At 41.0% G+C, this 24,275-nt stretch overlaps 1 protein-coding gene across 2 annotated transcripts in view; it reads right to left on the reverse strand.

Moving 5' to 3' along the window:
- The window catches only part of EXOSC9 (exosome component 9), a 24,346-nt gene extending 10,201 nt beyond the window's left edge, over positions 1–14,145 (reverse strand). Inside the window, exons 1-8 of one of the 2 annotated variants that reach the window (XM_014067228.2) lie at positions 13,958–14,145; positions 12,907–13,001; positions 12,027–12,146; positions 5,854–5,956; positions 3,866–4,003; positions 3,314–3,396; positions 2,309–2,441; positions 913–1,001 (exon numbers count right to left, since the gene is read on the reverse strand). In XM_014067228.2, the coding sequence (XP_013922703.2) occupies positions 913–1,001; positions 2,309–2,441; positions 3,314–3,396; positions 3,866–4,003; positions 5,854–5,956; positions 12,027–12,146; positions 12,907–13,001; positions 13,958–14,095 (899 nt within the window). In that variant the 5' untranslated portion in view covers positions 14,096–14,145. The remainder of the gene's footprint in view (positions 1–912; positions 1,002–2,308; positions 2,442–3,313; positions 3,397–3,865; positions 4,004–5,853; positions 5,957–12,026; positions 12,147–12,906; positions 13,002–13,957) is intronic. The other variant, XM_014067227.2, reaches the window with a different exon arrangement.
- Positions 14,146–24,275: the final 10,130 nt, after the last annotated feature.

A 24,275-nucleotide genomic window follows, 5' to 3' on the forward strand; every position in this document is an offset into this window, starting at 1 on the left:
CCATAGCTCTCGGTCAAGGATCCCCAAACTTTTTTTTCATTGGTTGCCATTATGGTATTTTTCAGAGTATAAGATGCACCGGAGTATAAGACGCACCAAGGTTTTGAAGAGGCAAATTAAAAAAAGGTTTTGCACTCTGCAAACCTCCCAAAAATGGCCCATTTTTCACGAAAACAGGCCCATTTTTCTTCAAAAAAAGGACATGAATAGCCCTTAGGAAGCTTGTAGTGTTCCGGGAGGGAGGCGCCCAAAAATGAGGAAAAAATGGCCCGTTTTTCTTCAAAAAAAGGGGCATTAGGAAGCTTATAGAGTGTTCGTGGAGGCTGGGGCAAACTTTCTGCTCTCCCCAGCCCCCAGGAGGTCTCTGAAAGCCTCCTACAAGCCATGCATGGCCATTTTGGTGAAGGGGGCAGGGTTTCAGGAGGCAAAAAATGTTGTATTCAGTGTATAAGATGCACCCAGATTTTCAGCCTTTTTTTTTGTACTCTGAAAAATACAGTATGTGTTACTACTTTTTTCTCTAGAATATGGGTTCAGGAAGTACTGTGGAAAATAATTAATTCTTAAGCCTAATACTTTGCAATGGCCTTCACGTTTAGGTTTTTTATTTATTTTTACTTTAATTTTTTTTGTAAATATAAAGAGAATTTTATGAAGCCTCTCTTGTTTTCTTATTAATGTTTTCTTCATGAGCCTTGCTTGCAATGATTTCATTATCTGACTAGGTAACATCATCAGTTCCTAGTTGGGTAATTAAATGTTTGGAAGCAAACAATCAAGCTCAAAAAGCACCGTTGATTCAATTCAGATTCTGTTTTATAATCTACCAGACTGGCCTTACAAAAACATGGATGTATCAATTTATAATAGACTGCATTAATAGGCATTAGTCTGCAGCATTAAAAAGCTCACCTAACTTTTTGATCATTTTCCAAAGCTTTTTGAATTAGTTCAGTGATTTCTGCTACTTTGACTCCTGTTATTTTGCTGCATCTCAAAACCTGTGGAAAATCATAATGCAAGTTTAAATTATTTCATCACAATGTATTTTCCCCATGAGTATTTGCAAGTACGTAATCTAAAAGATTTGGAATACACACTGAAAAACAATTCACAAATCAGAAAACAATGAAGATAACCTGAATTTAGACTATGGTAGAAGATCCTTCATTATTAATTTTTAGGATTTACTTTCCTTTTCAACTACCAAAAATTTAGTATTTTACGTTTAACATGAAATTTAATTAAAGAATGATAAACTGACAAGTTTGTGAAAGTCAGAACTGTGAGATAAAATTTTATCATATTTAATTAAATTGGGTTAATTTAGTCTTCATACAGAATCATGGAATCAAAGAGTTGGAAGGGATTAAGCTCCCTGGCTCAGGGCAAGAATCCAAATGAAACCATCTCTGAAACAATGAGCAAATATTGAGCAAATCCAGTGAATATAGAGCCCACTACCTTTCTAGATTATTGGTCTGCTATCAAACTGATCTTACTGTACAAGGTTTTTTCCCCTAATATCCAACTGGAATCTACCTTCCTCTCCTATTAGAATAGTATATATATTATATATATATTAGAATAGTATATATATTATATATATATTAGAATAGTATATATTATATATATATATTAGAATAGTATATATATATATGTGTGTGTGTGTATGTGTGTGTGTGTGTGTGTGTATGTATATGTATATGTATGTATGTATATATGTAAAGAGCAACATGCATCCAAACGAATTCTGCCATAAAAAGCTACTGCAGGGAATAATAGATCCACATCAGGGACTGCTCACATTGGACACTCACATTCACCAGACACAATACACTTCAGATAAAAAAGTTACCAGAAACAATTAAGTTGTCATACGAAATGTATACTAAAGTATGCCAAAAATATAATTATAGTTTGTTAGCTAACACATCTGTACCTTAAACACAAAGGATCACTCAGACAAATGATTTCTGGTTTGCAATTTCTGAATGACTCCCTATTACAACCTCAAGTCAGAGCTGTAGGAACAATTTCCCACAGGGAATGGTACATAGATCAGTAAGTAAAGAATGGAGTTAAGTGGAAAAAAAATCCTAGTATCCTTCCTTCATACCAAGAATTCTATTAAGAGCAATTTGAATCCAACTGATTAATTTTAAATTTCTTGCTGAATTCAAAATGGTTTTGAAACCCAACATTTATCATGGCAAAAGAAGAAATTAACCAACTGAGGCCCAGAAACTGTTCTTTTGAAAGAAAAATACCATGGGTAATATTCCAGTTTTAAAAACTTCCATGTTACCTGTTCTTTTAGTAGCATAATTCCACCACTGGACTGAATGGTGCAGATTTCACGGTGTTTGTTCATGGCTATTACAAGGAGGCCATCCATTACACGTTCCTCTTGTTCACTGGGATCTACTAGTAAGTAAGTCCTGTACCATTTTAGAACAAGTCATAATATTTTATATCAAAATGGAAAATAAATTAATAAGTACAATAACCTAATAGATGAAGCAGTAGTCTTAGCCATACTGGAAGTACTTAGCTATATTCTCACTCTGGATTCCTTCAACTAAAGAATGCCATCTATTGGGAACCTGGAAGCATGTCTCTCTGTTGCAGTGACTGCCCTCTAGAATGAGGTTCCCAACTTTCTGGGTTTCTGGAGAATCTTTTGGATAATGTGGGTTTCCTTTGTTGGTTGTTCAGTTTGTGCCAGCTTTGTTTCTTTATTTCATGTCAGCCTTTCAAGGAGACAAGTCTAGAAAACTAAAATAATGTAAGCTAATACTATTTCTGTTAGAGAGTTATTGTAACAGATTTTTGCAAGTTTGAATACTTTCCCCTTCTCAACCCTTAGCTTCATAAGATTATTCCTTCTGCCCATTATATATTACTTTTTGTTCTCTGTTTTTTTATCTGTTATTGTTTCACGGTTCTCTGTCTTATCTATTATTTTATTGTTCTCTGTGTTTTTATCTATTACTATTTTATTGTTCTTTGTGTTTTTTTCTGTGAAGCACCATTAATCACTCAGGTGAGGTGGTTTAAAAATTTAATGCAATAATAACAAATAATAATCAAATCCATTCACTTTAACTGTGAGATGTTGGTCTTTCAGTATTTTTCATTGTATATTATTTTCTGATTTTTTTAAAAAAGACAGCTCATGTCAGTAATGAGAGATGATCAAATTTGTGTACTATCACATATTAAGTAAGTTTTTAATTGCTTTGGTGTACATATCAGAATACTCTTATTGGTGCACAATAATAGTAGAAAGCTGAAAGTAATTTTAACTTACCCTTCCTGGAAAAAAGCAAAGCTTACACAAATAGGCATGTGGTGGATGCTCAGAGGGACAGGATCCCTTTCTTCAGGTGTATACTAAAGAACCGAACACAACAATATTTTGCTTAGCCAATTGTATACACAAATATACATACATAAACTATATGGATAACCAGTGCCCAAATGTTAAAGATATGCTTGCTTTCTAAAACAAAGCAAGGGACTATACTAACAGGACTTTGAACCTTTCAAGAAATGAAAAGAATGTCACCCATAATATATTAAGTAATTTTGATTAAGTAGTTATATTTATGTATGATTTTTCTGGCAGAAGTCTTATTTGTAATTTTTAAAAAATGCTTACTATCTAAATATATGTAGGCACCTTGGTTTGATCCCCTTGATTTTATTGACAAAATTATTTGGCTCCAAAGGAAAATAATGATTTAAAAAATCTAAAATACTGTTTTTTTTATAAGTTAATACACATTTACAAACTATTTCCATTCCAATTTTAGAAAAACCAAAACATGCAAGAGTGAGATCATTTACATTCCCACTTTACCAATGTTATTTCTTCCCCCTGTACTGACACGTCAGGCCTCCGAAAGTGGCATAATGCCACTATTGCTGCTATACTTGCAGCATCAATAATGTTTCCATTATGATTCATCAAATGCAGGTCCACACGAATTTGCCACACCTCGGGGGAAAAAAGAAACAATTCATTTAATTCACTATTTTAATTCATTGTTCCTACATTTAGCAGATATCTTGATGAAAAAAGAAAAACATGACATAATAAAACTGTCAGGTGGCATGTAATACCATGCATATATAAATCTCTTACTCCTGCTGATTCCCCAAAGATGTATGAAATGTTTGGGGGAGATTCTAAAAGGGCAGCCAATACTGCTTTCTAACACTGGAACAGATTTCCCAACTACATTAAGTCTTTACGTACAGGCACATATTTATGATATACGCAGAGAAAAAAACTTATTCACAATTCCATGGACAATATTTTGTTACCAAAATACTTATCACAGAAATAGTTATGTAATTGTTCAAATGCAATCTAACTCAATTTTACCAAATACTATGTACACTTCTGAAAATTTTCAACTCTCATATGCTGGGATTACTTTCGTAAATTTATGAAAATGATTGAGCTCCTAAAACTAAAAACTTTCCTGGTAAATCTTTTTATGGCCAGTTTGATCTAGTGGTTAAGGCATAAGGCTAGAAAGGAAGAGATGAGTTTAAGTTCCGTCTTAAACACGAAAGCTAGCTGGATGACATTGGGCCAGTCACTTTCAGCCCAACCTACCTCACAGGAGATACAAATAATCAAACAAATACAGGTAGTCCTTGAGTTACAACAGGTTCAAAGTTATGACAACCCCTCCAAAATTAATTATGTCCTGGTCCCGAAAGTACATATATAGGAGGACCACTGTGATCATTCACCCTTATAACCAACCGCAGAGATGCTACAACATGCCCTCTGCCTATTCTCCCCCCCCCCAGGTCCCCACAGGCACTGGGCCTGCTTTGCTAGTTACTATGTACTCCCCCCCCCCAATCACTCATTTACCTTTTCAAGATATCCGGAGCTCAAGTTGTGTGGGTAGGAAAGGAGAATAGGCTGGGCTATGTAGCAGAAAGGTAGGTGTTTTTTGTTCAGACATTAAAGAAGCTACTTTCCTTTTGCCACTAGATGCTAACCTTCCCTCCCCACCAACATTAGCCCTGATAATCTTACACTAATGGTGGGAGAGGGAAGGCATACAGCCAACAGCAAATCTCTTTCCTATAGATTTCTCTCTTTTTTGCACTTTTGCTATAAAGTGCAATGGATCAAATGCTCTGTTGCATTACGCTGGTGTTCAGGGAGCTACAGAATGCAAAGGACCAAAATCAACATGATTTTTTCTTAACTCTCCTAACACCAGCTATGCTAATTCTGCCGATTTGTTTCCCTTGCAATCCTTTCCTCCCAATGCCAGTAATGCTAGTGTAAAGCTAGTGTGGCTGGCGCTAAGAGGAAAGGATTACAAGGGAAGCAAAACCAGCAGATTTCTTCTAAATTGTGCCATGTAGCCCAACAATGATCCCAAAAGGGGCTGGCATTCTCTACTCCAGCTTCCTGAGTTCTGGATATTTTCAAAAGCTAAGTGTGCAATTGTGATGGGGTGAAGTATGGAGAAGGCCCATAGGTATTTGTGGAACCTATGTGTCGGGCAAGGGATATCTCAGAGGATGAAGGCGGCTTTCCAGAGGCTCCTGTGCCTACACTAGACTTCACATGGTTTCCCCCATGCTATACCTAATATACCTAATGTAAAGATTGAAAATTCATAAATTAGAATTTATGAAGAACAGATTTGGAAAATCTAAAACATGACTTGCTATTGTAAGTAAAATTATACATCAGATTATAATCAGATTTTCTAGTTTGGAAAATCTCATATATACAAAAGAATGCAAAATACATAAATTTTAAAACAAAAGTCATTAGATTTTTCAATGCTTGTTGTCTGTAATACATACCTTTTCACCAGCAACAACACAAAGAGATTCAGTATCTACACACTTGGAGTTCCTTAGACATCTTTCTAACAGCCGATTCAGTTTTACAAGCAATTCAGATTGCCTAGAAAAAAAAAACATACAATGGATATGTCCAGAAAATATTTTCAAAATATTTTTCAGTACATTGTTTTCTAAATTTCTAGGAATGTATTGAATTCCAAAGATATATTTGGAAAGGGATCCATTGTCAGATAAAGATGGGAAATCAAATTTTCCAAATCTTGATTTTGCATCTTGCATACTTATTCACTCGTATCAAATTCAGACATTTTAGTGTAAATTTCCATTCCTGGACTTTTGAGACTTTTTATAATGAAAATATTTAGTTAATTGATTGTTCCGAGTTCAAGACATAATACATTTGCTATGATTAATATTATATAAATTCAAAAACTGGAATATTATTTTCAGAAAAAAGTATCGTTAAAATTGACACTATAAAGTAAACTAGCTCTCAAAAATGGTTTAAAATGGTTTTGGGGAAGATCTGAAGGGACACTGGGAGCTTTACATTATATCAACTAATAGATGATATAATGAGTTTGGTTTTTTTTAAATCATTTTCTATGTTAAAAAAAATGTTTGTGAGTTGTCACCACTGGCAATATTTACACTGTTAACATTAATATATCATTTTGGATCAGCTGCATTTTCAGTCTCAAACACAATTAGGTTGTTAGAAAGGAGCACTTCATTTTATAAAACAAACAGCTCAGAGTGAACCTTATTTGTTGTCAATAAATCAATTTAATATGCAAATGTTAAAGACGACTAAATGGAGAAAGGAAATAAGGAGACTTATTTTATCAAAACAATGAGAAAATATTTTGACCCCAATACCAAATACTTTACTAGATCTCAGATTACAGTAATAATTCAAACTTTTTTGATGTCTACCATTGTGTTTATACAGAAAAGAAATACTACTGGAAATGTGACCGGAATAACATTTCATTAAAAGGCATGTTTTGCATATTCCTAATGTTGCTATGTTCTGGGAAGAAGTACTTCCATACATTAATTTGGGACATAAACTTTGGAGTAAAGTTTAATATTTTCATATACATTCTTTTGAACTGCACACACATTGCATGGAAATTGACAGATGAACTAAGGAATGGATTCTCCATTTATTTTTTATTTTAGTATTTTATTAAGGATTTATATGCCGCCCTTTTCCCTGAGGGGACTCAGGGCGGCTTACAACAATGAAGGGAAGGGAGTGCAAGACAAGACTTGAAAAAAAGAATCGTGATTAAAAGAAATTAAACCATAAAAATACAACATTCACTCAACATTCGGGCGGGGTGAGAAATAATCCTATCCCCAGGCCTGACGGGATAGCCAGATCTTGAGGGCTGTGCGGAAGGCCTGGACTGTGGTGAGGGTACGGATCTCCACGGGGAGGTTGTTCCATAATGTCGGAGCTGCAACAGAGAAGGCTCTCCTCCGCGTAGTCGCCAGTCGGCACTGACTGGCGGATGGAATTCGGAGGAGGCCTACTCTGTGCGATCTGATGGGACGCAGGGAGGTGATTGGCAGGAGGCGGTCTCTCAAATAGTCAGATCCACTACCATGGAGCGCTTTATAGGTAGTAAGTAAGACCTTGAAGTGCACCCGACGATCCACAGGTAGCCAGCGCAGCTCACGGAGGATTGGTGTAATATGGGCGAACCGTGGTGCGCCCATAATCACTCGCGCGGCCGCGTTCTGGACTAGCTGAAGTCGCCGGATGCTCTTCAAGGGCAGCCCCATGTAGAGCACATTGCAGTATTCCAGCCTAGAGATCACAAGGGCTCGAGTGACTGTTGTGAGAGCCTCCCGGTTCAGGTAGGGCCGCAACTGGCGCACCAGGCGAACCTGGGCAAATGCCCCCCTGGTCACAGCCGACAAGTGGTGGTCAAAACTCAGCTGTGGGTCCAGGAGGACTCCCAAGTTGCGGACCCTGTCTGAGGGGAACAGATTTTGCCCCCCCAGCCTGATCGATGGAACGTCAGCCAAATTTTTGGGAGGGAAACACAACAGCCACTCGGTCTTTTCCGGGTTGAGTACCAGTTTGTTAGCTCTCATCCAGTCTTTAACAGCCTCAAGGCCCCGGTTCATCACGTCCACCGCTTCATTGAGTTGGCACGGGGCGGACAGATACAACTGCGTATCGTCCGCATATTGATGGTACTTAATCCCGTGCCTCCGAATGATCTCGCCCAGCGGTTTCATGTATATGTTAAATAGCAGGGGGGACAGAACCGAGCCCTGCGGCACCCCACAGGTTAGGGGCCTCGGGGACGATCTCTCCCTCCCCACTAACACCGACTGCGACCTGTCTGAGAGGTAGGAGGAGAACCACTGTAAAACAGTGCCGCCCACCCCCACCTCCCGCAGTCGTCGCAGAAGGATACCATGGTCGATGGTATCGAAAGCCGCTGAGAGGTCGAGGAGAACCAGGATGGACGCATAGCCTCCATCTCTGGCTCTCCAGAGATCATCGGTCAATGCGACCAAAGCGGTTTCAGTGCTGTAACCGGGCCTGAAGCCAGACTGGAAGGGGTCAAGATAGTTAGCTTCCTCCAAGGTACGCTGAAGCTGTAAGGCCACCACCTTCTCAACAACCTTCCCCAGAGAGGGGAGGTTGGAGACTGGACGATAGTTGTTAAGAATTGCTGGATCCAAGGACGGTTTCTTCAGGAGGGGCCTCACCACCGCCGCCTTAAGCGCGGTGGGGAGGTGTCCCTCCCGAAGAGAGGCGGTAACAACCGCCTGGATCCAGCCTCGTGTTACCTCTCTGCTGTTGGCAGTCAGCCAGGAGGGACACGGGTCCAGTATACAGGTGGAGGAACTCACAGCTCGCATAGCCTTGTCCACATCCCCAGAGGCAACATCCTGAAACTCAACCCAGAGATGGTCTACCAAGTTGTTCCCCTGTGTCCCGGCTGGATCTGCGGGGGTGGAGTCCAGTTCCGATCGAAACCGAGCAATTTTGTCCGCCAAGAACTGACTATATTCCTCAGCCTTACCCTGCAGGGGGTTCCCCGTCTCCCTCCTATTTAGGAGGGAGCGGGTTATCCTGAACAGGGCGGCTGGGCGAGACTCGGCGGACGCTACCAAGGAGGCAATATGTGATCTTTTGGCGGTTCTCAATGCCCAAATATACTCCTTGGTGCAAGCTGTCAACAGTGCTCGGTTCGATGCGGACCTATCGGACCTCCACAGGTGCTCTAGGCGTCTCCTCCGGCGCTTTATCTCACGGAGCTCCTCGGTAAACCAAGGGGGTCTCCGCGAGCCGCTGACCCGGAGGGGCCGTAGTGGCGCAATTCGGTCCAGAGACTCTGATGCCGCCGAGTGCCAGGCCGCAGCAATAGTCTCCGCCGAACTGTGGGCGAGAGCATCTGGAATGACCCCAAGCTCCGTCTGGAACCTAACAGGGTCCATCAGTCGCCTGGGGCGGAACCACCTGGTCGGTTCCTCCTCCCCACGGTGGGGGTTTGGCCTCCGGAAGTCTAGCCTCAGTAGGTAGTGGTCTGACCACGACAGGGGAATGGTCTCATTTCCCCTCAGACCAAGATCATAACTCCACTGCTCCGAGAGGAATACGAGGTCGAGTGTATGTCCCGCCAAGTGGGTAGGGCCTCGAATTACCTGGGTCAGGCCCATGGCTGTCATGGAAGCCATGAACTCCTGCGCTCCATCAGAGTGTTCACCGAGCGAAGGCAGATTGAAGTCCCCCAGAACCATTAGTCTAGGGAACTCAATTGCTAGCTCGGCTATTGACTCGAGGAGCGCAGGGAGGGCCGCTGTAACGCAGTTGGGAGGCAGGTACGTTAGCAGCAAACCCGCTTGACCCTTGAGGTCCAACTTCACTAGCAGGGACTCACACCCGGCAAGCTCCGGAGCAGGGATCCTACGAGGAGCTAAAGACTCCCGGACTACAATAGCCACACCGCCACCCCTTCCCTGAGCTCTCGGCTGATGAAGCACCTGAAACCCGTCTGGGCACAGCTCTACGAGGGGGACTCCTCCCTCCGTGCCCAGCCATGTTTCAGTAATACATGCCAGGTCTGCCCTCTCGTCTACAATCAAGTCCCAGACGAGGGGAGCCTTATGAATAACAGACCTGGCATTTAGCGACAGCAGCCTGAGACCAGGGTCCTGATCGCTCACGCCATCTGACCTTGGAGTGGGACTCATAGGGCCGGAAGGAGGGATCTCTGCGATATAGCGAACCCTCCTTCCCCGATAATGGCCAGCCCTAAAGTCCCCGCCATATCTGCCTCTCCCTGTTATGACCGCAATGCTCCGACTCTCTCCCGTGGGCATAATTCCCCCAACCACCCCAATGGCCCCCGCTTGTCCCGCCAGGTCCTCCGAATCAGGCATACTCAGACACTCACACAGACAGTCCCCACAATATAATTAAAACACAAAAAGAATACAGCAATATAGTACTAAAAGTGGGTCTTTCATACTAACTCATTCAATCCCACACACTCAACATACCCGTTTAAAAATTGCGCAACACAGAATTTAAAATTATGAGTTCCAGGAGAGCCAGCCTCCCTTCCTCCAGTTCCAGAAAATTTCGAGGCCAAAGTCCAAGAACCGTATTCTATAAATAGTTGTAAATGTAGATGGAGGGGGGGCAAAGCACAGGCCCCAGGTATCAGCCAGCCAGCTTTGCAGTCTCACACCCTCCACGTCCAGATAAAGCGTGGAATAGTAAACAATAACGGTCCATAGGAAATAAAACAGTAGTATGCAGGGGGGTATCTTATCTTCCCCCTCTCCTGAAGTCCTGGAGCGGCCAGAGTCTATATGTCCAAAGTTTATAAATAACTGGAACCAGTTAGAAGGGGGAAAGGGGGGGTGCCAGCTTCGTGTCCAGTTTGTAAAACGCCAAGTTCCTGTCCCTGAAACTGCCATCCTCTATCACTTCTTTCCCCAAACCAAATGCACCATAAGTATATGTATCATAAGATATCAAGGTGTTAAACAGATGGTCATTGTTCACATTAGATGTTCCAAAGTAGCAATGGTAGCAAGTGGTGGGGAAGAGCAGTTGTTTCGGGCCAATGTCGGTGGTCACAGGCCAGGCAGTAAAGCTCGAATTAAATAAGAACAGATAGGCAGGCAAGCATGGCTCCGCAATAGCAGGGCAGACAGGAAAAGAACGAGTTGTCCAAGCCACGGGAGGGATAAAAGGAGAGGCTCCACGGTGAGGGAAGTAGGCACTAAAATACAGGATAGAGGAGGGGCGGGCGTTCAGGCGAGCTATGATAGTGGTGGCAGATTGCCACTTAATTCGCTCGCCCAAGCCACAATAATTTCCTCCTCTTTACCGCAATAGTGATGGTAATGATGGTAATGATCAAGATGGTAATGGCCAATTTCAAGCTAGTTTCAAGTCCCTCAAGGTCATCGTTCTTTTTCAGATTATAGATGAAAAATCCAGAGTTCCTCTCCCAGTCCCAGCGCTGCTTAGGTCTAAAAACAGCGGGGGGGGGGGGGGGGCAGTCGTAAGAGCAAAAGCTCAGGCAGCCATTGTCTGTCCAGTTCCCGCTGCCACCGTTCCAGGACCAGGGCTCACCAGGGCTCACCAGGGCTCACTCGATAGGGCAGGCGACCACCAGGGGCTTCTAAGGCACCCAGGTAACCAAGATGTTAAACCAAGATGTTAAAGACGCCTACCATCCGCGTCTCGCCGCCGCCGCCGCCCTCACTCGACGAATCAGCTGTTGGGCTGCTCAGCTGCTAGGCGCAATGAAGCCTTCGGGAGCGAGCCTTCGGGAGCGATGTTTTTTTGTTTAAAAGTTTCGTCCGGTCCTGGAGCTTCTGAGGTCTTAAGTCCAGGCTCTTTCTAGGAACTTTGCGGTTCGTTTGGGAGGCTAACCAGCGCTTTTTCGCTAGGTTTACAGGGAACGAAAAAGCCCGGCCGCCATTCCAAACCCGCACATGCGCAATCCATGCCCTGATAACTGCCAAAATATTAACTCTTCAACTTTTGAAAGAGAAAATTATGTTATTTATATAATTTCCAGTTTCCCTATTGAAGACTTAATATTTTGGCAATTATCAGGGCATGGAGATAAATGTTTTACTTTGGTTATTGCAGGTGGTAGTGGTGGGGCAACACATACCTTCCCGGTTCAAAAGCTGGTGATGCCATGGGTGACAATTCTAGATTAAAGAAAAGTATGCCTTCTGTTGCACGATTTGGCTTTGGGGAGACAAGTTCACATGACACTTGCCCAAGAACTCTGCAAAAAGAAGACACAATCAAACTGTAGTCACTTATTAGTTAATCAAAAAATGGCAAGAAGATACTTTAAAATTCTACAGTAACATAGAAGTGAAATGTATCTGGAATCTATTCATTGGATACATGGCTGAAAGTAATAAATGGCATAATGCCTTTATAAGTCCTATCAAGTAGAAGATAAGGTAGGTGTGGAATAGTTATTTGATACAAATCAAAGCAAAAGCTTATTTTCTTCATTTATGTTGCTTCATAAGCAATATTTATATTGCTTCCAGACTTTCAGGGGACTATTTCCAGCCCTCACCAGAGATAGTACCCAACTTCTGCATGAACCTGATTTGAATGTCAGTATGAATAATATTGATATCTGTTGCATCAGAGAACTATGGGAACAATATGTATAAAGGATAACTTTTTTCTTTAATTATCTAACACAAGTGGAATTTCATCTCCTGGGAAGGAAATATGGTCCTTTCTGATAATCATGGTAAAAGGTTTAAAAATAATTTCATTTATAGTAAGTCAACATTGTGTTTATTTTAAAAAAATATACTTTTAACTAAGATAACATTTAATATTGCTATTTTATTGTATCTTTTTGTTATTTTATCAAGTAATGTACTGCACATCCTGCATGGTTTCATCTCTGTAATTTATATTACATTAAAATTTGCTTTGTAAAGATTCCCCCCCCCCCTACGAAAACCAGACTGCAAATCTATTAAATACAACACACAGAATTATAAAACACTGGATACCTTGTTTTGCCGAGCTCCACAATACAGCAGCCATAGTCAACACCAAAAGAAATGCGGAGGTTTCTGTAATCGTAGCACTGTCGCCCATCCAAACGCTATAACATCAAACAAGAGTCATTTAACAGCAAGAACAAAAAATAGAGTACCTGTATATAGTGAGAGAATATAGTGCTACCTTTTAAAGAGTTTTAAACGTCAGAGAAAAGGGAGAAATCAACAGGACATCTTTGTATCTGAAAGATTTTATAAAATGCTCACTTTGGGCATTTCTAATTTAAGAACATATAAATGTTACCTATTAAGAGTTAAAACAATCCAAAGACTACACTGGATGAGCTCAGAGTACAGGTAGTCCGCGACTTATGACCACAATTGAGTCCAAAATTTCTGTTGTTAAGTGAGACAGTTGTTAAGTAAGTTTTGCTCCACTTTACAACTTTTCTTGCCGCGGTTGTTAAGTAAATCACTTCAGTTGATAAATTAGTAACCTAGTTGTTGCGTGAATCTGGCTTCCCCATTGCCTTTGCTTGTCAAAAGGTTACCAAAAGGTGATCACATTACTTTGGGACAAAGCAACGGTCATAAATATGAACCAGTTGCCAAGCATCTGGATTTTGATCACGTGATCATGGGGAACGCTAGAAAGTTTGTAACTGTGAAAAATGGTCGCGAGTCACTTTTTTCAGTGCCATTGTAACTTTGAACGGCCACTAAATGAACTGTGGTAAATTGAGGACTACTCGCATCTAAAGCTAGTCTTCTGGGATGTCTGTCCAAGGGAAGACTCTCCAGGTGACTGAAGAATACCAGGATCTCGTCAGTCCAGTTTGGAAGATTAGATGCCTAAAGCCTTCCACAGAAAACGTTTGCAATTTCTAGGACATCAATCTCAAAGACCTTAATTTAAAAAGGTGGCAAAAGGCAGTTAGACTCCTTTTCTAAATGCCGCTCTCTCACCCCACTGCGCACATGCGCAGACCAATATTGATACGTCCCTTGGGCGCCTCAGCGCACGCCACTTTGAAGCACACGTGATATTATCCCTCGTTACCTTCCTTTCCTCGATAGCCCGGAGCAGGAACCGCTTCTCACAATTAGAGAGTGGCGTTTCCTTCATAGCAGCTACGGTTCGCCCCCTCTTCAAATGGTCGCGTGCTTTCTTTAGCCGTCTATTTTTTGCAGACGTCATAAAAGGGCGCCGCTTAGCAAAAGCCCGCAACTTGAAAAGCGTTGCCGAGAGCCGGCTTTCGATTTCTGCTTGGCAACCAGCCGTAAAATAGAAGGAACGTAACGTAAAAAGTGTATTAGGTGCGCATGCGCGATCTTAAGCGTGACACCCCATCCAACCACCCACGAGTGACTGAATGGAAGCTATTAGAAGGGCAGGGGAGATGCTTGGATTTCTGGCGACATCTGCCTGTACCAGCAATGGGGAGTCGGTAGCTTTTTATAGGTCGTCGGGCTCTGGCGGTTCGGTAACTGCGGCGGTTCGGTGGCGGCGGCTGACGGAAGTGGAGTGTTTGAATCGAGATTCCTACTATAAAGCCAGTCAGTGCATAATAAAACCACCTTTTTTAACGCTGGCTGTGCATCCAAGCGCGAAAGCTTTTGACGATTGTTAAGAAGGATATGCAGTATCTGAGCCCTGTTGAAACTCATCGACACAGCTACAATACAATTTTAAAATAAAACTAAACAGTTTCATAAATAGAGGGAAATAAAAATTGGAAAACCAAAAGTGTAAGGGAAAAAAACAATGGGATGGAATTGATTGAGGTATATGAAATCATGCATGGCATGGAGATAGTAGGTTATTTTACCTTTCTAAAAATGCCCAGTGAAGGAATCCATCTAGTGAAGTTGATAATAAAGCAATTTAGAAACTAGATTAAGAAGTACCTTGTTATGGAATTCCCTTATAGAACGTGTGGCGATGAATGACTTTACCGCCAGGGGTATGGGAGGTGGAACTTGAGAATAAATTAAGGAAAATACGGCGACTGCTATGGAAAATAAAATGCAAGACTGAAAATGGTACTTATTTTTATCTTTTTCATTTAATTTACACTACCAACCTAGTGAACACTGGCTTTTCAGGGCAGTATGAGGAATAATAACTTGTTGACATAGCAACAGACAAATGTTTTACTCCTCCTGCAGAAGATGTAGCGGTGCACCTGTCACTTTCAAAATAACAATCTGGACTGACAATTGAAGCTGCTATGTGTTCTCCTAGAGAGTTTGGTAAACTATTTGGTTAGTTTAGGAGGTGCAGGACTGAGGGAGATGTACAGTTCTGTCATCCAATCCAGAAGCCTACCACCTGGGCACAAGGCCACAGATGTGGAATGCTGTGGTATTTGCTTCCTGAGGCACTTGCCTTGCTCTCCAATAACAAGTTGTATGGTTCTGCTGAAAGCCTGGGACTAATTTAGTTCTCATTTATCTAAATAGTTGGCTTCTGTTCCATCAGATACAGGACTAGAAGCATCTCCACAATAAATGGTTTCAGCATCAGCAAGCACTTTTGCTTGATTGCCTATAAAGAATAGCCAGCAGAATGTAATTTTTCCCCAAGTTAACATAAAAGAATTTCATTTTGGTTTTGGTGTAATCATGATGCCACACTTCATGCTATTGAAAGAGAAACAGTTTTAGCAAACAAACTAAATTTCCTTGGAAACATTATAAATAACAGGTTCTGCAATCAAATGGAATGTCAACGCTCAACTGAAAAAACATGCAGTGATTATTTAAATTTTAACACTATTGTAAGAATACAGTTGACAGTGCAATCTTAGAAATAGACTGTTTAGATTTACTCCTATGCCAGTATGACTCAAAATAGCTTGCAGCCTGAGGCAGAAGGACATCTTTTCCCACACCCATTCTTATCCTATAAGCAGAAGCAAACATTGGCAAATTCTTGGCCTTTGCACATAAACATAAAGATGCAAATCAGTGCCTTGAGTAAAGAATCATAAGCTATTTAACAAAATATGAACTTTGTTAAGATGACAATAGAATTAAACTTATTCTGTTCAGTACCTACCTTTTTTAAAAAACAGACTTTCATCTGCTTTTGTTAGGGAAATTTTTATGTGCATGTCCCATGCAAACAAATTAGATTGTCATTACCTGATACCAAAATTCCAGCCAGGTGGGCCATCTGCCCAATCCAGCAATCAATCCCTTGATTGATCATATGTGTATAATCAAATGGACAACTGAACCAAAAAGACAGGCAGCTTGTGAACTAGATGACAATATGAAGTTTGATAGTCTCACCCTTAAGTGCCTTAAGGTAGCCCACATATTACTCTCATGAGGTATGTTAGATTGGGTAATAGATAGGCACACACAGGCTGAACGGTAACTACAGCTCTTTATTAAGTACAACAAGTAAGAACAATCCAGCGAAGGTTGAGTCCGACAGCAGCCCTTTTATAGGGAGCTGTCAGACCCTTCGACCAATAGAATTAAACCCCTGTTCCCGCCGGAACAGAGGACCTTGGTGGAAACCACTGTAGTTAGAACTGATATCTTTCCTTTATATATATTTTTATTATGTTTCATTCTATACAATCACATATTCACTGTGTTTAATCAGGGCATATAACATTAAATATAGAAAATGCCCTCTACAATACAAACCCAGTATACCACCTTGGCCCGCCATACACCCTCTTTCAACCCCCTCCAACTTTCATTCTTCCTTCTCACACACCCCTCTACGCCTACTTCCCCTCCCCTTCTTTCTAACCTTAACCCTATCACTCCCTCTCCATTCCCTCCCTCCCTTCTCCTCCTCCTCTCTCTCACCCTCTCCACCCTCCTTCTTCTTTCACTCGACTCTTTCCTTCGGTATCTATTACCTTCCAGTATATTCGGTTTGTTCTATTTTCGCACTAACATTGAAAAGCCACAGTATACAAATACAATCATGGAATTTAACACATATTGTATTTCCCCCCTCCCCCCTCCCCCTAAATCCCCACCTCCCTTCCCTCCCCCCGACTTCCCAAAGACCATACGTGGTATAACTTTTGAACAATCACAGTCTAAAATATCTCTACATTGAACTCAGCTTCTTACTGTTACCCAAATTTTAAACAATTTAAATTATTACTGATACTAAGCATAAGCTATCTGGAGTTTCTTAGTCCCATATTTACTTTTTATGTAATCAATCCATTTTTTCCAGTCTCGTTTATATCTCTCGTTTGAATGTTCTTTGAGATATGCTGAGATTTTGGCCATTTCGGCTAAGTTCATAACTTTCAAAGTCCATTCTTGAATTGTAGGTAAATCTTTCTTCTTCCAATACTGCGCCACCAAGAGTCTTGCTGCCGTTATTAAATACAGAACCAAATTAGTCTCTGCTGCTGTAAAATCAATACATATACCCAGTAAAAACAACTGGGGGGTAAATTTTATCCTTCTTTTAAAGATGTTTTGCAGGATCCACCATATTTTTATCCAAAATGCCTTGACATTACGACATGTCCACCATATATGAAAATATGTAGCATCACAAGAACCACATCTCCAACATTTAGGTTGAACATTTGGATACATAGAGGCAAGCTTTTTAGGATCTAGGTGCCATCTATAAAACATCTTATAAAAATTTTCTCTCAAGTTTTGTGCTTGTGTAAATTTCACATTTCTTACCCAGATTCTTTCCCATGTTTCAAGCATTATTGGTTCCTCGATATTCTGAGCCCATTTTATCATACAATCCTTAATCAGTTCCGTTTCAGAATCCATCTGTACTAATACATTATATATCCTCTTTATATGCATTGAGCTTTGATCTCTTATTTGTTTAAACAAATTATCCTCAACTTTTACAAAGCCAATTTTTTGATCTGTTTTCCACCTAGCCTGTAGTTGACCATACTGAAACCACGTTTGAACTACCTTCTCTTCTTTAAGTACCTCTAAAGATTTTAGTTCCATCACCCCTCTTTCTGAGATAAGAAGTTGTCTATAGGTGGTTCTATCGTGTTTTTGTTCTACATTCATATTTTCAATTGCATGTCTAGGAATTGCCCACATGGGCACTTTATCATTTAATTTATGTTGATATTTTTTCCAAACCCGCAATAAAGCATTTCTTAAGATGTGATTTTTAAATTTCTTATCCGTTTTTTTGTTAAATAACAAGTAAGCATGCCAACCATATAACAAGTCATATCCCTCGATATTCAAAATTCTGTCATTAGTTAGATGAATCCAATCACTAATTGCGGATAATGCCACTGCGTCATAGTATAATTTTAAGTTAGGTAATTTCAATCCTCCTCTTTCACGTGCATCTTGCATTATTTTCATCTTTACCCTCGGCTTCTTTCCTGCCCACACAAATTTGTTGATACCCTTCTGCCATTCTAAAAGATTCGCATCTCTTTTAAGTATTGGTAACATTTGAAAAAGAAATAAAAATTTTGGTAAAATGTTCATTTTTACTGCCGCTATTCTACCCAGCAAGGACAAATGCAGTTTTTCCCACCTTTTCAACTCCAACTGTGTACTATGCCAAAGTGATTCATAATTATACTTGTATAATTTCCCATTTGAGATTAAAATATTAACTCCAAGATATTTAACTTTTTTAACTACCTCACATCTTAGCATCGCCCCCAGTTCTTCCTTCTGTTTGATAGTCATATTTATAGCTATTATTTTGGTTTTTCCTAGATTTATTTTAAATCCCGAGACTTGACCATATTGATTGATCGTATTCAATAATACCCTACTAGTTTCCTGCGGTTGTTCCAATATTATAACCAGATCATCCGCAAATGCACGGACTCTATATTCTTGCTGTCTAATTTTAATCCCTTTTAGACCGCCTAGGCCCCGTATCTTATTCAACAGTATTTCCAAAGTTATAATAAACAATAATGGGGACAGAGGACAGCCCTGTCTTGTACCTTTTTCAATTTGAAAGGAGTCTGTCAAACTTCCATTGACAATGATCTGGGCTGTTTGCTGCTGATATATTGCACCAATTGACCGTAAAAAGCCATCTCCTATCTGCATTTTTTGCAATGTCTTCAGCAGGAATTGCCAATTAACTCGATCAAAGGCTTTCTCCGCATCCAAAAATATGAATGCGGCCGGGATTTGATTGTTCTTTCCCAGGTATTCTAAAGCGTTGATAATTAATCTAACGTTGTCCTTCATCTGTCTGCCCTGTATAAAACCAGTTTGATCGGTATGTATCAGTTGTTGAATTACCCCCATTAGCCTATTTGCTAATATTTTAGTAAATATTTTATAATCTACATTGAGTAATGAAATAGGTCTGTAATTTTTTGGTTGGGTAAGGTCTTGGTCTTCTTTGGGTATCAACGATATGAACGCAGTCTTCCACGAAGGAGGCACTTTCCCTCCCGATTGAATTTTATTGAATAGTTCTCTGAGGGGTTCTACCATTTCTAACTGTAGATTTTTATAATAAACAGCTGTTAAACCATCTGTGCCTGATGCTTTCCCTAACTTTAATTGTTTAATTGCCTGCAAAATTTCCCCAGAGGTTATAGGTTGATTCAGCTTATGCCTATGTTCTTCTCTAACTAGGGGGATTTTCTCTTTATCTAGGTATTTGTCTATATCTCCGTCCTTAATTTTATCCCCTTTATACAACTCTGTAAAAAATTCCCGAAATACCTTTTGAATCTCTTCCTGTTGAAACACTTCCTTCCCTCTGTAACACAATTTGGATACATTTCGAGCTTTCCTTTTTTTTCTAATCTGATAAGCCAACCACCTACCGGGTTTATTTGCATTGCAGAAAGTATTATGTTTAGCATATAATAAACTAGTAGCTACCTGGTCAGAGATCAGCATATCAAACTGAGATTTTAATATAGCAATTGTTTCCCTAATCTTTGTATCTCCTGGATTCAATGTTAATTCTGACTCTTTCCCTTTAATTTCCTCTTCCAATTCTTTTCGTTTTTGCCCTTGTTTGTGTCTATGTATTTTGTTTATATTCATTAATACTCCTCTCATATACGCTTTGCTTGCATCCCATACATATTCCAAAGATGTACCCTTGTTCATATTGAGAACAAAATATTCCGATAGCAATTTTTTACAATCATTAACATACTTTTCATATCTAAATAAATTTTCATTCAACCTCCAGGACCTTCTTGCCTGGGCTACCCTTCCCAATTCCATCCAGACTGGATTATGGTCTGAAAGAACTCTCGCCATAATCTTTGTCTTCTTCACCCTACAAAGTAAATCATTTGTAATTAGTATAAAATCAATCCTTGAAAGAGATTGATGTCTATTGGAAAAAAAGGTAAAGTCATATTCTTCTGCATGCCTCTCGCGCCAAGCGTCTCGCAATTCAAAATCGTCCAGCATGTCAAAAAAGGGTTTGGGTAACTTAGCTCGAAATTTGGTGTTCGGGCGAGCTGTCTTCTTATCTCTTTTGGTGTCGATCACGCCATTCCAGTCACCCAACAATATACAAGACTCAAAGTCCCACTGTACTAATTTAGCGTGAAGATTTCTATAAAATCCATCTTGTTGTCGATTAGGAGCATAAATTCCCAAAAGTAACGTCTTTTTCCCTTCTAAGATTAAATCTAATGCAATATATCTTCCAAAGGGATCTGCTTCAATTAGCTCAGCTTTAATGTCTTTTCTTAAATATACTACTATGCCATTTTTCTTTTCCATGGCTGAGGTCGCAAAATGTTGGCCCAGTTTGGGGTTAAACAAATATTTTTGATCGGTTGATTTGATATGAGTTTCTTGCAAGCAAATTATGTCATTCTTAAACTGTTTGAGATAATGAAATATTTTCTTTCTTTTCTGTGGAGAGTTCAGTCCGTTAACATTCCATGTCAAAATCTTAGTTGTCATTTTTGGTTGCCTGAAGCTTTTTTAGAGCCTCCCGCAAGGCCTGTCTCACCTTTGGTTTGGCTCCTCCCACAGCTTCTGAGCTTGTTGCAGTAGCTCCTTGATCAATGGCCAACGATTGTTGAGATTGTTGCATAGTAGCTTGTTTATCCGTTTGTCTGGTGGTCTTACGGTTGGATCTTTTTTCCTTGACTCCTTGCCCTTCCGGAAGAGGGAGATGATACATTTTATCTGATGGTTGTGTGGTTTGCTGTTTATCTTGTTCGTCTCGTGGTTTTTCACCATATCCCGAAGGTTCAGGGTATCCCATCTTCAGAATCCTATGATAGAAATCACGAGCTTTCCATACAGAGCTGAGACGATATCTTTGTTTGTCCATTGTAACTATAATACCGAATGGGGCATCCCATCTGTACTTTATCTGACGCTTTCTGAGCTCTTCCACCAGAAAAGCATAATCTCTTCTGGCTCTTAGCATCTGAGGTGGTATTTCTTTCAAAACAATCAGGTCCTGTCCACCAATTTGAAGCTTAGTATTGTAAGACTCTTGTAGTATTATATTTCTAGATTCTCTTGTAACAAAGTATATTACCACGTCTCGGGGAAGTTGCCTTTGTTTTGCCGCCCATGAGTTAACACGAAAAATCCTGTCAATCTGCCAATCAAAATTGGATCCTGGTTTTCCCACCAGACGGTCAAAAGCTTCAGAAAACATTTGCTTTAAGTTCTCCTGCTTTTCTTCACGCAGCCCCCTCACTCTTAATGCAAGCTCCATCTGCTTATACTGTATCATAATAATTTGTTTTTCAGCATTATCAATTTTTTGTTCCACCACTTCAGTTTTGGATATCAGGTTAGTTTTAGCTTCATTGAGAGTTTCTAAATTATCTTCCATTCCAGAAATATATTCTGTTATCACATTTACAATTCCCATCATATTATCATTCATTTTAGTGACCCTGGTATCGAATTTGTCATATAGAACTTCCATCTCATTCCTTATTTCAACTTTGAAATCTTTAAGCATTTCTAGATTCTGTTCTCTGAATTCTTTAAACATTTCTAAGTTCTGTTCTCTGGATTCTTTGAACATTTCCAGAAAAAATTCTTTTGTTAGTACATCTCCACTAGGGGGCATAGATGGTGGGGGCTGCAACTTTGTACCAGGTATGGGAGACGTTTTCGGAGGTAATTTGACAGAGGTTAATTTGGATGCCATTATATTTTGGTTTTAATTATTTATTCTAAATTACTAATCCACTGTGCTATGTGGAGAAAAAGAAATTCCTCCCCCCCCTTTTTTTCCTTCCTTTTTTTTTTTTCAAGGGGTTTTACGGAGGATTTCAAAAGAGAAAGTCCGTTTGGAATGTTTGGAATGTCTCTTTATCAACAACAAAGAGTCTTGAAAGCTTTAAGGGAGTAGCTCTAATTAAATTATAAGAAATTGTTTCTTTGATTCTGTAGCAGGAAGCCGGAGATAACAAATGCAGAAGCTGTAAACGCCATTTTGAAGACAATTAAACAAAAGAGGTTTTTATAACATTGAAGCTGGTATTTCAGATAGAGAAAGGTTTTAAAGTTCACAAGTTGGTCTTTGCTCGTATTGATTTTTAATAGTCTCTTTTCTAAAGATTGTCCTAAGGGGGAGGGGTCCTGTCTTGTGCTGTGAATAACAGCTGCGAAGTTCAGGTCGGAGTTGAATGACTCAGCTTTGGGTTGATCCTCCCCCTCCGTCCACAGCTCACAAAAAAACAAACTGTGAACTTCAAAGAAGATTCTTACCAGCTGAGATTCCTCACTGCTTTTTTCTTGTCTGAAAAAAGAGTTATCTTCTTGATATTGAGTAGATAACGAACCTGAATTCTGGGGGCAGCTCTGTTAAGCTGCCGACCGGCGACAGGCCACTCCCCGGAAGCCGTTAGAACTGATATCTAACACCCCTCCCCTCTTGGTTGGAACAATCCTACTTGTGACGTAGTCATGCAAGTAGGCCGACTTTTGGGTAGCTCTGCCTAATCTGCGCAGTTCAGTAGGAGGGGTTTCCTTGGACAGGTCGGACGGACCAGTTCGCTCCACAGCTCCGCTTCGTGGAAACTCCTGGAACCTTTCACAGGCCGCGGCTGGAGCTTCTAGAGCCGATTCGCTCGGAGCTCGCTACGGGCCTGCAACATAACCAGATAAGTTTCCTGGTACCGTCGGGCTTGAGCTGGCCATGGAAGGAGTGAGTGTTTGCTCCGTTTGGGTAGGGCTTTGGCTAACTCATGCAGGAATTACTTCTGGTTGTCTAAGAGTGGAGTTGGAGGGGCGGCCACGGAGTTGGTCAATATGCCTTCTCCAATTCCTACCGTCCTCGAGCTCTAAGAACGAGGGCCGGGTGATGCCTATCACTGTGGCAGGAATCCACAGAGTTCCCCCCGCATAGTTGTGGGCGTATACCGAATCCCCTAGGTTAAATGTCCGAATCTTGTTTGTGGAGTCTGGGGGCGATGAGGCAGAATAATTGGGATGTAGCCAGTCTAAGTGGGACCTTGGCCGGCGACCCATGAGAAGCTTGGAGGGGCTTCTCCCTGTTGTGGCGCTGGGTGTGATGTGCTGAATTAGCAAATAGTGGTCAACCCGTATTTGCCAATCTCCCGGGCCCATCCTAGAGAGGGCCTCTTTTGCAGATCTCACCATTCTCTCCGCCTGACCATTGGAGGCCAGATGGAATGGCGCAACCAAGGCCTGATACTCTGAGCTGCTAGGAAGGTCTCAAATTGCATGGCCATAAATTGGGGCCCGTTGTCTGAGACCAAGACATCGGGCAGGCCGTGCGTGGAGAAAAGTCTCTGTAGCACCTTGATGACCGCTTCTGCCATGGTGGAGGTCATCAGGACTACCTCTAACCATTTCGAGTAGGCGTTCACAATACTAGAAATGTCTGGCCATGAACTGGGCCAGCAAAGTCAATGTGCACCCTGGTGCTTGACCATGGTGCTTGAGGTCGGTCCCACTCCTTAGCGGACGCCTCTGGGGAAGCTGGTCTGGACTCCTGGCACGGTGTGCAGGTAGCCACCCATTCTTCGATCTCCCTGTCCATGTTAGGCGACCACACGTAACTCTTAGCCAAAGACTTCATCCTGACATTTCCAGGATGCCCTACATGTAAAGCCTTTAATACTGCAATGCGCAGTTTGGAACAACGACCCAGTCCTCCCACAGTAAACAGCCATTTACAACCAATAACTCATCATATTTGGCAAAATACATTTTGAAATCAACCCCAACAGGCCCCCTGGGCTACCCTCTCCACACCCACTTCAAAATTTGCTTGATGGTGGAGTCCTTTGCAGAGTGACGGGCAATGTCACTGGACAAGACAGGCCCAGTCTCAAGGCAGTCAATGAGGAGGACTAGCGTCTCGGGGGTAGGGTCAGTGAGAAGCTCATGCAGCGGGCAGCAGCTCAACGTGTCAGCATGCCCCAAAGTGGAGCCTGGTCGGT

Source organism: Thamnophis sirtalis, unplaced genomic scaffold, assembly GCF_051295495.1.
Source record: "Thamnophis sirtalis isolate CommonGarterSnake01/CBP01778 unplaced genomic scaffold, rThaSir2_p1.2 scaffold_10, whole genome shotgun sequence".
Classification (NCBI taxonomy): Eukaryota; Metazoa; Chordata; class Lepidosauria; order Squamata; family Natricidae; genus Thamnophis; species Thamnophis sirtalis.